Raw genomic sequence first — 17,589 nt, forward strand, 5'->3', positions numbered from 1 at the left:
TAACATTCCTTGCATTGAAACTCTTGGACTGCAGAGGTCAACATGTTCACAGACAACCTGTTACTGTCATCAGAGATTTGAGTCAAACCACTGTACCCCTGCTGAAGCCTACTTGATTTAGGCTACTGTAATAGGGTCAGCCACACCGTCTGCATGTGGAATGAGATCAACATGATCCGACTTGTTTAGGCCACTTTGTGACAGCTTCAACTTGTCTTTCATACAACCCATCAAAAGTCTGGTTAAGAAATTAAGTTGGGTTTCTATATCTGGAAAAAAATCTGATTCTTTTAATGAATAATCTCTGATCTGGCCAGGATTATATTTACACTGTAACACAGCAAGGGTTGCTGAATGTCAAACTGTATGTCTGTTTCCCCCTCTGTGGGTGGGTGCATCCACACATGAGATGCAAGTTGACGCTAGGGTCGTAAGCCCTTGTTCTGGTTCCGGCCATTTCTGGCCGGTACTGGCCGGTAAAAGCAGAACCCGGGTATGCCCTTCAGACGCGCATCGGGACGGTCTTTCCGGCTTTTTTATAACATGGGAGTGGATGGGACTTCCGACTTCCGAGCGTCAACTAGCATCTCATGTGTGGCTGCACCCTTCCTCTCTCTCTTCTGTCTATATATGGTTATGTCTATTGTCTATATATGGTCGTCTATTTTCTATAATGGTTTATATAGCTGCATGCACACAAGTGTTAATCTGCTGTCAAAATTAATACTGAAATGGCTACACGAAAAGAGTCCAGATCAACCTCAAGGCCTGGGAGCTCTGCTGGTGGAACCCTGGGCTCTCCTATCAAGCAGATCCAGATCGAGGGACTGGTGGTGCTGAAGATCATCAAACACCAGGAGATGCAGGGTGGTGAGGAGGTCCATGGTGTCCTGTTAGGCCTGGTGGTGGATGACTGCCTTGAGATCACCAACTGTTTCCCTTTCCCTCAACCCCAACCGGATGAGGCAAACTTTGATGAAGTCCAATACCAGATGGAGTTTATGCGTTCTCTGCGCCACGTCAACATAGACCATCTGCATGTGGGCTGGTACCAGTCCACCCATAATGGCTCCTACATTAGCCAGCGACTGGTCGACAACCAGTTCAATTACCAGCGCGACATTGAAGAGTCGGTAGTGCTCATCTATGACCCTATAAAGACTGCCCAAGGCTCCCTGTCCCTCAAGGCCTGCAGGCTGACCCCTAAGCTTATGGAGATCTGGGGGAAGGACATTACACCTGAGGGCTTTAAGAAGGCCAACATTGGATCTGAGTCCATGTTCGAAGAGGTGCCCATCGTGTTCAAGAACTCCTATCTTATCAACGTGCTCATGTGGGAGCTGGAGGAGAAGTCAATGGTGGCTGACAAGCACGAGGTGCTCAACCTCTCCAGCACTAACCACGTGGAGAAGAGTCTGCAGCTACTAATGGACAAAGTGGATGACATGAACCAGGATATCGTCAAATACAACACCTACAGCCGCAACCTTAGCAAGCAGCGAGAGAGATGGCACTTGACGAGTACAGTCGCATTTTATGTTCGCTACCGCATTCAATCATCCCGCGCTCCATTCTTCAGCGGCGGAAACAACACCTTCGCCTGAAAAAGATAAACAAAGCCAGCAACTATTTGGTGCTGTGCTACGCTGCTATATTGCAAGGATAAGTTTTCCTCGAATCCCACAATGTGCAACTTCAACGGAGAACGAGAGAAAACGGAGATGTACCAAAGGACGCTGCGTTGTTACTTTTTAAAGTTTTCGGCGTGCGAAAATCGGTACAAACACGGAGAAGAACCCCAAACTAGCTTGACGGCCTAACAGTAAGAAAGATCACTTGTTTGAGTCTATTGTTATCGGGAAACGTACATCCTAATCCTGGCCCTACGACCGTGGAGGGCACGGAGACTCACTATGAGTTCAACTTCTATGGCCAAAACAACAACACAGCTGCTTACACACGCGACAGCCACGTTCGACAAAGCCCGTCCACAACATGCAAACAAATAACTTTGTTTGGCCACGGACCACCTCACCTAATAAGACTGAACCCCAGCAGAGTACTGGAGAAACAAGGATAGGTCAGCCGCTCACACGCATAAAAAAAACAAAACTATTTTTAACAACATGCTTGTTTATTTAGCCCATGACAATGTTGTGCTACTGAAGACATTTAAAGCGACTTTGGGTACTTACAAGAGCGCTATATAAATCTGAGCTATTATGGTGATTATCTTTTTTTCCCCACCGTGGGGCGGGTTGAGCCATAGATTTATACATGGGTTCGCAAGGCGGGTTGGGTTCCGGGGCGGGTCATGAAATAACCCGACCCGCACATCACTAGCACAGACTGTACTATGGCAATGCTTCATGAAACATTAGAGAACAACTTCTCTTCCTCGAAGTTTAGCATGCTGAAATAGAAGCCATCGTTCTTGCATTAATAAGAAAAAGTTTGATATCTAGTTTGAAATGACCAAACCTTTTTACTGATAATGTCGCTCACTGCTAGGCAGGTTACGGAACTGCCCACAGCCCTTCTCCGAGACGCAGAGCAAGTAGAAAGAAATGGTGCCATCTTATGAGCATTACTGAAGGACTAATTGTATAAGATAAGCCAACAGGCGTCGCTATAGGCCTGAGTGTGTACTAAGGTCTGTCATCTTCTGTTACGGCTGTTGTACTGCTGTGTGCTGCTTTATCAACCCTTCAGTCAACCCTTTTAATTTCAAAGACACCCATTTTTATATGAATTAGGCCATGGACCCCGATTTGTTAGATTTTCTTTTGTCTTTGGGAACCCAATCTACACGGTACAATCCTCAGTGTTAATTTAAATCTGAGAGTTCACACGTGTAAACTCTGAGTTGCAGACCTGTAAGGGTCCATTTGGTTTCTATTTCTAACTACAGTATCAATCATTTACCAGGGGACCCCCAGCAACCTCCTCAAAGACCCCTCGTTGAGAATCGGTGGTCTAATTCCGGGTGACCTGAATCTGTACACTCACCCAGTCTACAGATGACATCAACAGATATGAGATAGAAATGGGATGATGCAAGACAAGAGGTTTTCTGGACTAGCCTAGAGGGCTCCTAGAAGAGGACAACCGGCACTTGACTCTGCCTGGCAGGAGATGCTCAACCACACCACCCAGAGGATGATGGAGGTGTAGCAGACCAAGACGAGAGCTGGTTCGCAAGTAGATGGCTGGCTAAATCCATATCAGCCATAAGCTGCAAGAAACAGCGGTTGCTATTTCACCATTGGCCCCCAGGAACGGGCCGTGGAGGAGACGTGCATTTTGAGTGCATCAAACGTGCAGCAGCAGTGTCACATCTAAGGAGGACGACCTAACAGGAGACCACGTCCACCTGCAGTCTCAGAATTTGAGGGGGAAAGAGGCCACTCTTCTTAGCTCTAACTGTCTGATTAAAACTAACAAAGACGTCATGCTGTCACAGCCATGTGCCATTTGTGAACATTCAATGAGTGCCTAAATGTCATGGTCGGTGTTATGTATGGTTTATGGATCATAGTAATGTAATCAAGGACTCCGTTGGAGGATTTGTGGGTGTTCTTGGCCCTACATCCTGATGTAAATTCAACAGGACTAGATCAGCAGAGAAGACTAGTGTTAACCTACGGTCAATGTTTTGAAAACCTTCCTAATACCGTCCCAATATGAAGCACAATAATTAAGTCTTTGCATTAGTCCTGCAATGCAGAACACTACACTGTACAAATAATTCATTAAGACATTATGCAGTTGCACACCCTGCCCCACACCTACATAGTCCCGAAATCACGGACGTATGCATTTCATAACGAAACACGCCTACAGTATATGAATCAACACTTTATTAAACAAATACAAAACATAAATAGTTCATAACCCAATTGAAAAAAAAGAAGAAAAGGAACTGACTGGCTGCATTTTCTGTGTGATTGCCGTAATTCAACCTTTTGAACCGTGTCACAGTGAATAAAAACATCACCTGTGTGAATGAGGCATCAACTATATGAACAGTTTTGATCCAAAATTGGTGTGGAACGACCTTTTGCGCCCTTATGTCGCGCACCAAACTGAGCAGATCTACACACAGGCATTACCCCTGGCTAGAGATAGGATCTGTCACGGGCGTGTCCTCCGACGACGTCAACAGCCGCTCTTCCTCGGACCATTGACTCAAACTGTCCAGCAAGGACGCAAACAGGTTGTCGTCGTTCACGTAGGTGTAAATGAGGATGAGGAGGCACGCCACGACGACAAAGACCAGAATCCTGACCCAGATGGGCACGAGGCGACCTTCCAGCTCCTGTCTCTCCGCCGTTGTTGGACTGACGGGTGTCAGAGGGAGGGTGTCTGGGTATTTGTATGTCACCGGTCTCCCTGCAGCTCCCTTGATTGGCCTCCGGCGGGTGACACTGGTACATGACAAAATTGGACAAAGACAACTATTATTGATCCATCCATCTGTGCCTAATTGAACCACATGAACCCTAGTATCCCTATTTTGGGCATGTTATAATAGGCAAACTTTCAGCAAAAATAGGCAAACATTAGGCGGGAATAGACGATCTACAAGCTCACAGCGCGTATCGTCATCATGTATTCCGGAGAAAGAAAAAAATATTTATCTGAAAGAATGAGGAAAGTAGCTACACAACACAAGGTTCCATGAAAGTTGAACACATTGCTTTAATATACTTGCAAAACAAAACAAAAAAATTATAAAGGGATTGCGATTCCCCAAACCCACAAAGGATTTTAGGATACTTACATGAAGCCAGGTGGACTGCTGTATGCGGCAGGCGCAGTATCTGCAGACAGCTCAGTCACAGGCTCGTCAACAGTCACAGGTTTCTCAGGAACCTAGAACATGATGCAAACAAATATTAATACATGACCACACAGCATATAGTAGTCGTCACCGCCAATGTGCCACTGAACCAGGAGGTGCAGCCAGTCAGGTGGGAAATACGGAAATGTGACCCGTCTTCATGTTGTCGTAGAATCCATAAAGTGTAAGTAGAAAGTAAATAGTTGACTGAACTGTGAGTTACACTGACCCCTGGTGTCACCCTGTCCCAAGTTGTACCTGCACATTTCTCTGATTCCACCCTCTCCCCCCATGTGGAGTAGCACGGATCAGTACAGGAGACGGAGACGGTAGACTGTTATAGGATGACTGAGTCTCCTTCTGTTATTGGAGCGAAAAGTCATGTCACTCAGCTAGCATTCGAGTAGTGAAATGTTCTAGTCCTGTCTTTGTCAAATAATCGATTAATCAGTTGGTTTGGTTTTAGCCCATCAAGACTTTTGAAATAATTAGTCGTTTTTAATGCTTTTTTCTACACCAGATCATTTCTTGAAAAATAGGACAGCCCTGGAAAAGTTACAAAGCTCAATAAAAGGCAATGGGTACGTCACTTAACCACTTGAACACTAGCATCCCTATTCTGGGCATGTCATAATAGGCAAACATTGACCAAAAAGATGTGAACATTTGGTGAAAATAGCCCAGCTACGAGCTCACAACACATCGCAATGCAACACTTTGTGAGCAAAGACATTTATTGTAGAGTGACAAAATGAGGGGGGCAACGATAGACCCATGGGAGACCCAGGTTAATAAAGTATATAGGGTTTAGGAGAGAAAAAAAAAACTTCCCTCCATCACCATCTCAGTGATACTGAAGCTGTGTGGGGTGGCGGGAGAGAGACCTGACCATGATGGAACCTATGTATAGGGGTTAGCATTAATGACACTTCAACAGCCGCTCTTTACAAATGACAATTTCACCACCACCCAAAAAAAAGGAAAATCTCTGGCAGTTCTACTTTTTTGCTGTATGAAAATGTATCGAACCGTGAATACCGTTGCACCCCTAATATATACACCAGTGATTTTCTCTTAGGTGGAATGTAAATGCATTGACAGTGCGGACGTTCCCTTTTTTTAATTCTGCAAGTTTAAGAATCTGCACCCGTTTTAAACCCCAGTCTTTCATGAGTTGACCGTGACAATACTTTGCACTGCTTAACTTCACCACCCAAACATTGCATTAGTGTGAGTTCCAGTGAGAGTCCAATGACAAACACAAAAGACACATTTTGACAGTGAAGAAACAAACTACAAATGTACATGGAATTTATACAGTTAAACATCAGTTAAGTGTGAGATTGAGAGGAGAGGTGGAACAGGTTCTAGGCTCAGCGTACCCCAGGCTCTAATGCTGAGGGCTGGTGTACAGAAACCACTGGTGTAATGAAACCACTGGCAATCTGTGAGTGGGGAGACTGAATCCTCTGTGATGATGATGACTCCACAACATTCCCAGCATTCCTCTTGGCACTGCCTTCCCTGTATTCTGGGGGTCTACTAAAGCGCTAGAGTAGGCCAGTGGACATCCAATCAAAACACAAAAACATCCGTGTTCATCTGAAAAGTCAACAATTTTCCAAAACAAATGAAATGGGAAATTATTTTGAGATTTACCAGTCTTGATGAGTGTGAAAAGCACCCATGGAAAACAAAGCCAGTATTTTGAGAACAAGACTCTGCCTATGAAAAGTGAAAATAAAACCATGAGTTGAGTACATTTAAGCTTAAAGTAATAAATTAGGTTTTGACATGATCTCCTCACCAGTTGAAACACACAGGGAGATTGGTAGCACAACGTCATAGCAGCTTTTCCAAAACAGCTTAAGCCATTTAGAAACAGCTGAAGCCATTTAGAGTTCAATAAGGGACAACATTAGCTCTATACAGTAAAATGCAAATCTTCTGAAGGTAAACAATTGCACTGCGAGTGGAAAAGACTTATATGTATATATATGTGCCACTCAATTCTGAATATCTTTGCAAACAATTGGCTGTAGTGAAGATTTTAATTATATAATGGTCGAAATATGGATTATACTGCATGAGCTGTGTATAGTAATTCGATGCTTTAAAACAATGAAGACCTGGTCATCAATAACTTCAGTTGTTTTAGAGAATGTTGCTGCCAGGTTGTTTGTGCTGGTAACCTCCCTGTGTGTTGTGTGGACAACTTCACCCACTGTACTGTATGTATCAACTGGGATGCAAAAGGGTGACATTTCTTTGGTGAACTATTCCTTTAATAGGCTTGACCGAAAAATTGCTTTACATTTGAGTTATCGTTTATGTTTTAGCCTTATTCAATACATGTTACGGAATGTACCTGAGCCTTTTAATCAATGTTAGCTGTGATACATTATTGTTAAAAGCCCTTTTTGAGTAATACAGTAATTTTAGATCAAATGGCTGAAGTACAAATGACGTACTAACTTTCAAAATGTTAAATTATCTATACCTAGCTACTTTAAAGTCTTGTAGTATTTTCCACACTTTCAACATGAATGGCAGTTAATGATGTTTAAAATGTACATTGAGATCTACTAATGTGTACAGTGCATATATTTGTGTACACAGCCATGTTGAAGACAGTGGATATCTCTGCAAATGTTTAGAAGTCGGAGTTACAACTTATGACCACTAAGTGGCACTGCAGGCAAGATTTCTTATCAAGTCACTGGCGACCTAAAAAGTAAAGGATCAAAATACAAAGCTTACGGACAGTGATAGACACAGAACGGATAAATGACTTGATAAAGACACAGAACGGATAAATGACTTAGGCAAATAGTTTCCTAAACAGTACAATTAAAAGCTTGTTAGCAAAAGATGACATTATGAAATAACTCACCGGGTTCTCTGGCTGTGACTGGTCCAAAGAGGAATCTGGTTCTGGTACCGCTTGCTCTGCAACTTTAAGTAATACAAAATACAATCACGTATTGTAGGGTAAAGCTATATATTGTTCCTGTCCGGCAGAAACCTTGCACTTCCATATGTCACTTTTTAATGTTTGTTATTTAAAATACGTTTAATTGGACAGGACAGAGCATATTGATGAACAATACATACAAAATGCTGTGTAAATACACGCACCAAATAGATGTGTTTATATCGTATACTTTGTCATATGACAGCGTCACGTAAAAGTAGTTAAAATAGCCAATCTATGTTTTGTGATGCATCGTGAGCAGGTAGATCATCAATGTTCACTACCTAATAATAGAAAAAGTATTTTAAAAGGTCGGGTAAGTGATTTACTTTGGTTAAAATAAGTGTTAAATCACTCTATGTTCTGATAGTACTCATTGCTATAGAGTGTTTGTTCAGTAAAATGAGTCTCCCATGTCTCTAGCTCTTTATTAAACAGAAAATGCATCAGTGCTCTCTCCTGATTGGCTTAAAATGTGTCACCCTCCTGAAAATGTACTATATTCTGCTTACTAAAGAGCTGGAGAGACCCTTGTGACCGAACAAACGCTCTGTAGCAATGATTACTATCAGAATATAGTACTTTAACCTTTTTAACACAAACAAAAATAGGGACGCCAAGTTCAAAGTGGTTAAGTAAGTATTAACTAAAGCTTGCGAATAATAACTACATTGGAACCAATTTGCTGTAAAGTAACGGTTTTGGACAAACAAGGTTTCCACCAAAAAGCGACGATATGCTGCGTGTATGTATACATATATATACACATACATACACACATACATAACATTATGATAATTTTACTAGAACACAAGGCGAACAGACAACATTTCTACTTGGACGTACTCGAGTGCTCTTCCCTGTCGACCTCTTCTTCGCTGTCGGAGTACAGCTCAGCATCAGCGGTGCCGTTCAAGCTGGTCTGGACGTCGACTTGAAGGCCCTTTATCAGCCGCCTCTCGTACAGGGCTCTGGTGGTGGCTAGCAGAGACAAACTGCCCTCAGCATACTTTAGCCACGTTTATGCTGCGTTCACACTGGCAGATACAAAGCTACACAGCATATTTGTAGCTGTTGTGGCTTTTGTAGCAGCCTTTTTTTCTGCACATTTCTAAATAAAGTATTCAATCAAAGCTACAAACGTCAGGTGTAGATCTGTATCTTCATGTCGCTGGCTTCCATTGAAAATTAATGTAAGACTATATCTTTGTAACTGCCAGTGTGAATGACTCATTTTCCTCATAAAAAAACAGAAACACAAAATTAAAGCAGTGAAAAAATGTAAGCAGTGACATTAGCCAATCTACAAGCTTGTTGTCAGCTTGTACTGTAGATCAGCTATTTATTATACCATTTGAGATTAAAAAAAAAATTTGTTTGGGTCCCGGTCAGAAACTAAATTTCTCTTTTGGGTCTCAAGCTGAAAAAGTTGGGAACCTTTTGAAATTATTTTGCATTAATATATTTAGACCAACACAGAGAAATCTATCTCACCTGTAATGGGTCCAGCGTTAACCCCATATTTGATCAGCACTGCCCTGAGCTCATCATCTGTTAGTCTACTGGGATCCAGCATTGTCTCTTCCTGAAACACAAAAAAAATAAAAATCAGTGTAGCGGATTTGTTAGCATGCATGATAGAAAAGTTATTTATGTATTTGTGTGTATAAAGAGCCGTCCATACCAAGCACTATAACTTGAACAAAATCTGTTACCTTTGCCATAGTTATGTTGTGGTGTGGACTCTAGTTTTCTCAAACACTTTTTTTTCAACCATATCTATAGTCATAAGTACATTGTTGTAGGGTGGGTGGTGATCTGGTGATGGATGATTTACGCAGTCACACGAGTCAAACTAATTAAGACTCTGGGCTCGGGCTAATCGATGCACACAGGATAAATCAGCCATCCCCACACACTCAAGGACAGCCTCAGTCATGACAAACTGTTCCATCTGCTCCCCTCTGGATTGGATATTTATGTTAACTGTAGAGCTCTGGAAATGAATGACAACTTTGGTCCAAAAACCCTGCTGTCTGTCCTGCCCCTTGTGAGGCTGCCACAGTGGTGCATTAGCTGGGAAGACAGCAGCGAGGTGGCCCTGATGAGGAGTAGAGCCTAACCAACGGCAGATTTTGAAGGTGGGGATGCAACGCAGTGATAGTCAGGTCAACCCATGTCAAGGAGCCGCCAATATTGGTGACCCAGCTGCCGAGCCTCCTCCCAGCCCGTCCAAGGCCCCTGAGACAGCCCAAACTCAGAGCCAACTCTGTGCCAGCCAGGACAGCAGCCCAGGACCTGGTCTCCAGAAGGGAGGAGAATGGTGGAGTTGGCTAGCCTTGCATTCAGGGGTCTGGTGACGCTGCAGAAGGCGGGGTTTTCTCGATTGAAAATCTGACCTGCGGCCCGGCCCAATCGGGATCGGGATAATCCAGTATGAACCAATCACCAAAGAGTCCCACTTTGGCCATGCCCCTATCTCAGAAAACGGCTGCACTGAGAGGGCTTTCAGACTGAATAATGGAGTGAAACTAAATGAAAATTCAGGCTGAGTGTCAGGCTAGGAGTTGTCTGTCAGTCACTCTGAGGAGATGTGGGAAGATGTGTGTGTGTGTGTGTGTGTGTGTGTGTGTGTGTGTGTGTGTGTGTGTGTGTGTGTGTGTGTGTGTACACACACACCGTTTAAAGACATTAACACTTTCACTTTGATCCTTTTGTTCTCTTAGCTGATCCACAACACTTTTGTTTTTGCAGTTTTTGTGAGCAATATACACTGCTCACAAAAACTGATTAAAACAATCAAGAGGTCAAAAAATAATTACTGTATATATCTCTGAGGCTGCAGTTTGCAGAATCCCCAGGCCATGAAATGTTTATTCCTATTCAAAGTAATCAAAATAGCGAGCAGCAAAGTAGCTGGCGACTCAGCTCCGCCTCTTGACACAAATGAATGAAAAGTGGCAGGTGTTTAGAGCTTGCAGCAGCAAAGATGTCCCAGGCAGGCAGGCAGGCAACCCCTCACTACAAAAATGTCCCTCAGTGACATCTATACCAGCTGTACAACTGGTGGCAGCCAGTCAGTGTGAAGTGACCCAGATTGCACTGCCCCCATAGGACCCCCCCACCGCCCCCTCCCCCCACCACGCCCCCCTCCCACTGCTGTCCAACAGGCACTCTTTACAGCTGCTGACCTTGCAGGGTATCAGTTCAAAATGCATTCATTCACATTCACAACAGTTGCCAGAACATCAACCTGGACAGCAAGGGGCAGGAAACCCATCGTCTGATGTAGTTTGTTTTCAAGTTCAGGTTAAAAACTACAGAATGGTAAAAAAGAAAAGAAAAAAAAAACATGGCAGCCAAGTAGCTAAGCAATGCAGCATATCAAATTAATAACGGGTGTGGTACATTTACATAACATACAGAGGCAATGTGTACACCATTCCCTCTGTATGTTATGTAAATGCTTGCATATTCAAAACATTCAGACACAGGCTCTCCTCTCATTAGCTGCAGCTGGGTTACTTTAATCCGTCAATTTGTACTGTAATGTCAGCGTTATGCAGACTACATGTTTTCTGCTATAATTTAACCTGAAAACTACTAAATCAGGCTTGTGGCCAGACCGTAGCAATGCAAGTTGCAACTCCTTGCAACAAAACAGTTTTAAGGCCAGTCCACACCAGTGCAACTCTTTGCAACTGCCATGGGGGATAATGGTAGCAAGGAGTTGCATGTTGCAAGGAGTTGCATGTTGCAAGGAGTTGCACTGGTGTGGACTGGCCTTAAGGCTTAATCCCTCTTTAGTAGCATTAATGTACATGGTGCAATATTCCTTTCATTACTACTTTCAACCTGGTGTCTATTTTGGCCAGGTCACAGAGGCAAAAATGTTCGAAGTTTAAATAGCAAGACTAACTTGGTGATCATTCTTTAGGCAGGATTGTTTGAATTGCAAAGTGCCTTAAAAGTTTATACAGGCTACAATTAGGTGGTCTAGATTGGACTTAAATCATATTGCAGTCGGTTGCAGAGACAAAAAAAAGAAATCCACCAGCATTGCATCAATAACTAAGTAACTGTACTTAAGTACAATTTCTTAGGTATTTGTACTTTACTTGAGTATTTACAATACTTTTAATCCACTACATCTCAGAGGCAAATACTGTACTTTTACTCCACTGTTCCAATGATGTTTTGAAAACTTTGCTTTGTAGATTTGTATTATAAAAATACATTACAGCCTTATACATTTAGGCCATTTGAAAATATCCGATCTACAAGCTCACATGCCAACACATTGTGAGCTTGTAGATCTGCTATTTTCAAACGATTTTTATACATTTGAAAACTTGTGAAATAGGACACTCTGCATAACGAGTACTTTTAGTACATTTTGATGCCAATACTTTTGGTGCTGTCACTATAGTACACTTTGAATTCCGGACTTTTTACTTTTACTAGAGTACTTCCACATTGCAGTATTGATTATTGATTTTTTTTGTACTTTTCCCACAACTGTGTTAGTTGAATCAAGCACGGCTGACGGGCTAAATAACTCACAGTGACAGCGACGACATCGTCATCTGGGGTTGCCAGGTCCTCCTCCTCATCGCTGGAGAAATCGGCAGTACTTGTGTGATCAATGTGTTTCAAATGCAGCTCCACATAAACCTGCTTCTTGCTGTCATCAGAGGGCAACGCGACGTTGTGCGCGACCAGGTCCGACTTCAGTCTAGACTTTGACAACTGGCTGGGATCCTCCACAAACACCGGCATGATGATGACGACGACGAAATATAATTCCAAAGTATAGCCGAAAGTACGGGCAAAAGCTGCAATTTAAGTGGAACAGTACTGCTCCAAATATCCGCGAAGAACCACGTGCTTCACTGTCAAAGTAACTACAATAACTAGCCTTGTCCTGACTGTCACACACAACTCTGAGCGGAGACTGAGAACAGCTGCTTCCACTAACAATCACCATGGGTGGGTGGGTGTGTGTGTGTGTGTGTGTGTGTGTGTGTGTGTGTGGTGGAAAAAGTACTCAAATGTTTACTCAAGTAAAAGTATCAATACCGCAATGTGGAAATGCTGTTACTAAGTAAGAGTACGGAATTCAAAATGTACTTGAGTAAGTACCAAAAGCAGAAAGTACTCATTATGCAGAATGTCCTATTTCACAAGTTTTCAAATGTATAAAATCCTTTGAAAATAGCAGGTATACAAGCAGGTATACAACGTTGTGAACTTGTAGATCTGCTATTTTCAAATGCCCGAAATGAAGTGGGTAATATTTTGTTATAATAATCAAAATCTACAAAGTAACGAGTATAGGCGAACTAAGTTTTCAAATAAATGTACAATATTTGCCTCTGATATGTAGTGGAGTAGAAGTAAAAGTACAGAAAATTGGAAATACTCCAGTAAAGTAAAAAATGTACTACAGTACTTGAGTACATAGTTACTTTCCACCACTGGAAATATCAGAGCACCAATTTCCCCAATTGATTGATTACTTTATTAACAGTTACAGAGGTATGGTTGACACAATGTAAAAGTTAAAAGGCTAACACAAAAAGCCCTGTAGGGGTTTGTTTTTTCCATAGTGGTCCTCAGGTCCTGCGTATTCATAGCCCTGAAACATGACTGTCATATCATGACGGTCATGGCGCTACCTTATTGTTCGATAAAAAAACATTTTACTCCTATTGGCGGCCATTTTTTCAGAGTTATAATGTATCAGAGTGCAGTACACCTCCCAACCAATAGGGTCGCGTAGGAGAAAATTCTGAGAAAATGGCCACTGGTCGGATTAAAATGCTTTTGTGTAATTCATTAATAATAATGTCTTTCTCTTTGAGATATGTTGATGCGTAGGTGCCTAGCTTTGCTAGCTTGCAACAAGGCTAATGAGTTTAGGATAGTGTCCATATTACCCATTTTTGTTCTTGTTCGGGTTTAATTTACTTTTAAAACACAGGTAAACAGATTCAAGTAAAACATATGAGTACTTTTTCCACCACTGGTAGCATTTGATAACAGCAGCATTACCTTCCAACAAACGTGTCTGCGGCTGCCCAGGTGGTCGAACCTCGTGTGTGACGCAGCTGGTCGCACGTGTACCGTTGATTGGAAATGCTGCACATACTCTTTGCAGCTGCGCCACCTGGTGGAGCGTGCAGGAGTGGCAGCATTCTTTCATGTCTTGGCTGCAGATGCTTGGACACACACACCCCAACAACCAGTGATGCAAAGGTAGGCCTGTAAACACACACACACACACACACACACACACACACACACACACACACACACACACACACACACACACACACACACACACACACACACACACACACACACACACACACACACCCCAATTAATTCATAAATGATCCTTTACACAACATTCTGATGACACTGTAAAACAATTTGGTCTGGTTTTCACTCTACATTATTATTAGTATTTTTTTTGTGTGTGTCATCAGTCAAATTACTGACAATTTTAACAGACAAATGCCAAAAATGTGACTTGACTAGATTAATATAAGTCTGGTGTTCGCTGTTTGTTCGGACTGATATGAAAGAGTTTTCAGGGGTGCATGGTTGGATGTGCTTGTGACAGCTTCTTATGCCGGAGAAGGACGGGATCTAATCAGGTGTGTCTGTATAAATAGCCTACAATCTGGGAACCCATTCGTTTGATTTGCCGAGCTGAATCTGTCTTGAGAGATTAGTATAAATATAATATTGATGGGGTGGTTTAGTAAATGCATATTGTGAGTGTTAAACTCTTATCACGGTCACTCATGAGCAAAGGATTAAATGACTCATTAGGGAGGGTTGTAATTGTAACAGTGTTGTCTACAGTTCAACACTGCTACAGGGCAACATAATTATTATAATCATTGCTTGAAGGCTGTAAACATTTTTCTTGTTCATGCTAGTCTAAGGTAAGGTATCCAGTGGTCTCGCACTTTTCCATTGGGCCTTTCAAAATGTTGGAATTTGCACAATTACATTAGATGTCTTGTATTGTCGACAAGGGAAATACATTTTGTTCAGGTCAGTATTGACAGGTCCCAAACTAGAAATCTCAGAACTTCTAGGGGGTTTGCTATATAGAAGTTGCTGTGTACCTTCATGACCGCTACTGATTATGGTGACCCTGTGGCCTTCGCTCTGGCACCTCAATTAGGCCAATAAAACTTCCACTTGCATACAAGATCTCACAATCTAGTCAGCTGATTGCTATGAAACATGCCGAGTTCATCCATTCCCACTGAAGAGTTGGTAGGGTGTTACTATGCTTATTGATTATTTTCTAAGCGATTAATCGAGAAGCACGTTTTTTGATTTTTGTTATGTCAATGAATCAATGCAGGAAAAAAAAACACATTTATTTTTTATATTTGACTAAATTGATCAGTATAATTTTTTAATTGATGATCAATTATATATTTTTTATAATTGATTACATTACATCGATTAGTGTGATTAACTGTTGCACCCTTAATTTTAAATATCTGCATTTGTGTTAAAGCTGCAATCTGTAAGTATTATGTCCGTTGTCTCTCCCGTCAGAGATGGGTCATTGCAACAATATCTGAACTATACAATTAAGATAGTGTCCAATCCGGTGTGACTGCTTCAAATCACTTTATTGACATTGTAGGTGTTCTACCCGACAGCAGAGTCTAAATGTCTCATGGGAGACCACCTCCAACTACTGCGGATGTTCTATTAGTTATATGGTATTAACCACTTAAACCCTAGATATTTAGTTGACCAGGGTCCCTCAGGGCTCTATACTAGGTCAGTTCCTTTTTTCCCTCTATCCCAAATCTCTTCCCCGAAAATAGACAATCTACAACGCGTTGTGAGCTTGTAGATCGACTATTTTCGGCCAATGTTCACCCCAGAATAGGGACGCTATAGGGTTCATTATGGTTAGCATACTAGCATACAGATCGGTTAAAATAAAATTGTGTTCATTCAAAGTCCTGGATTGTAACTTTAATTGACTTTCATAATTTCTGAGTCTGCATATTGTTTTAATTTGAACAAACTTTTAGTCCAGTCACATAAATTGCTGTTCAGAGAATGTCATTGTTGACTGTAATTAAAATGACTTCACCCTGAAGGAAATGACAGCTGGTTGTCAGAGGGGGTATTTAGTGCATGTTGTCCCAACATTGACAGCAAACTCAACAGTGACAGAAAGTAGGTAATTAACACTAGAGAGAATGACATTATACCTTTGTTTTGTTTTTCCTTTCAGCCTTTGGGTGTTGTTTTCCCCCCAGCATCATTACCAGGGGTTTGGCAGCTAAATGTTTTAGCCTTCCAGAGTTTAATTAACACTTTTGCTGTGCCGCAGCCAAATTAAAACCTAAAACGCAAAACCACTGCACTGTGAATAAATAAACAAAAACAATTCATCAGCGAAGCGGGGCAAATTATTTATAAATCTGTCTGTTCCAACATGTCACACTGACAGTCACTCATACCAACTATTCATCTAAAGAAATGGTTTCATATCCATTACTCATACTGGTATTAGTAATTGATGTATGGGGGCAACAGCTATTTGAACTTGAAAGCTAATCGATTTTAATAAAATAATCAATGTTGTTGGCAAAAGTAATTATTAAAAAAATATATGAAAATAGCCGATCTACAAGCTCACGTGTCACACTGCGTTTTGAGCTTATAGATCGGCTATTTTAGAAATGGGGTTCATCATTTTGAAGTGGTTCATAATAATATTAATCACTTGAAAGCTAGCATATTCTTGGGCAAACATTCAGTGAAAATAGCAGATCTAAGATGCGTTTTGAGCTTGTAGATCGGCTATTTTCTGCAAAGATATTTAGTCTAGAGCAAAAAAACTGAAGGGGGCCCAGTATAGAGCCCTGGGAGACTCCGGTCAACAAAGTTTAGGGTTGAAATGGTTAACTGTTTCTTTTAGAAACACAGAATGATATAGATTATCGTACAACTATTAGGAAATAACCTCATCTCAACTCTAACCTCGTCCTGCAGTTACTGACATATATTTCCGCTGTAGTTTGTCTGAGTGCTTTCACCTGGCAGGCATTTTCCAGGGCCGTTTAAGCAGTTAATCAGTGTTAGGTCTCAATGGGAAATGAACTACAGTATTCTATGCTTTTGTACAATTTCATTGAGTAGCATTTTACACATTTAATTGAAGTAATACACATCTGCACATTCAATACGCATTGTGTTGAATGTGCAGGGCAAGAATAACAGTAACTGAAGAGAACCTTGGTGAGACATTGGTGAAAATTGGTGAGAACAACATGCTATTAGGTTATAGGGACAGATTCATCTATGTTAAGAAAAAAAAAGATTCCAGCGATGTTCAAACTGCTGACATCAAATGTGTTTTCTTCAGATCTAGATAAATAGCGTGCCAACAGTGTGTCCTTGGTCGATCGTCCACTCTGCACCCAATGGCTTTAAACCCTACGTGACATGTTAGACAGAAATCACATAGGAATAGAAAGCCATAGGACACAGTTGTGGGATAACAAACACAAACAGTAGCAAATTGATAAAGAAACTGACACAAATATGCAGTCAATAACGTTAATACAGCTTGAGAAAAGATGGTTACTCCAAGAACATCACAATGAATGCAAGGACAATACAGAAATAGCAGGGCTGAGCAAAACAAAATCAAATATCACTGGTAACCTGTACTGATATTGTGACGAAAACATACATGTTCTTCTTAATTTGTCAA

The 17,589-nt window shown here is 41.5% G+C and overlaps 2 protein-coding genes across 2 annotated transcripts; one reads left to right on the forward strand and one right to left on the reverse strand.

Annotated features, from left to right (window-relative positions):
- Nucleotides 1-731: 731 nt before the first annotated feature.
- LOC311054090 (eukaryotic translation initiation factor 3 subunit H-like) lies at nucleotides 732-1,604 on the forward strand (the record flags this gene model as incomplete). The annotated part of the gene is made up of 1 exon (XM_084069970.1): nucleotides 732-1,604. The coding sequence occupies one exon, from the start codon at nucleotides 732-734 to the stop codon at nucleotides 1,602-1,604; it is 873 nt and encodes a 290-aa protein (XP_083926096.1).
- A 2,327-nt stretch (nucleotides 1,605-3,931) lies between these two features.
- lemd1 (LEM domain containing 1) lies at nucleotides 3,932-12,742 on the reverse strand. Its single transcript, XM_084068628.1, has 6 exons — nucleotides 12,381-12,742; nucleotides 9,312-9,402; nucleotides 8,664-8,798; nucleotides 7,737-7,798; nucleotides 4,784-4,875; nucleotides 3,932-4,427 (listed from the first exon to the last, which is right to left on the reverse strand). The coding sequence occupies exons 1-6, from the start codon at nucleotides 12,594-12,596 to the stop codon at nucleotides 4,109-4,111; spliced, it is 915 nt and encodes a 304-aa protein (XP_083924754.1). The 5' UTR covers nucleotides 12,597-12,742; the 3' UTR covers nucleotides 3,932-4,108.
- Nucleotides 12,743-17,589: the final 4,847 nt, after the last annotated feature.

Source organism: Gymnoscopelus microlampas, assembly GCF_963454915.1.
Source record: "Gymnoscopelus microlampas genome assembly, chromosome: 10".
Taxonomy (NCBI): Eukaryota; Metazoa; Chordata; class Actinopteri; order Myctophiformes; family Myctophidae; genus Gymnoscopelus; species Gymnoscopelus microlampas.

What these genes read in the sequence shown, in the direction of transcription:
- lemd1 (XM_084068628.1), bottom strand. Translation starts at nt 12,596, where the DNA reads ATGCCGGTGTTTGTGGAGGATCCCAGCCAGTTGTCAAAGTCTAGACTG. An exon ending in TAACGCTGGACCCATTACAG is followed by an intron (nt 8,799 to 9,311) that starts GTGAGATAGATT and finishes TGTCTCTGCTAG; the next exon opens with CCACCACCAGAGCCCTGTAC. An exon ending in AGTCACAGCCAGAGAACCCG is followed by an intron (nt 4,876 to 7,736) that starts GTGAGTTATTTC and finishes ATCATGTTCTAG; the next exon opens with GTTCCTGAGAAACCTGTGAC.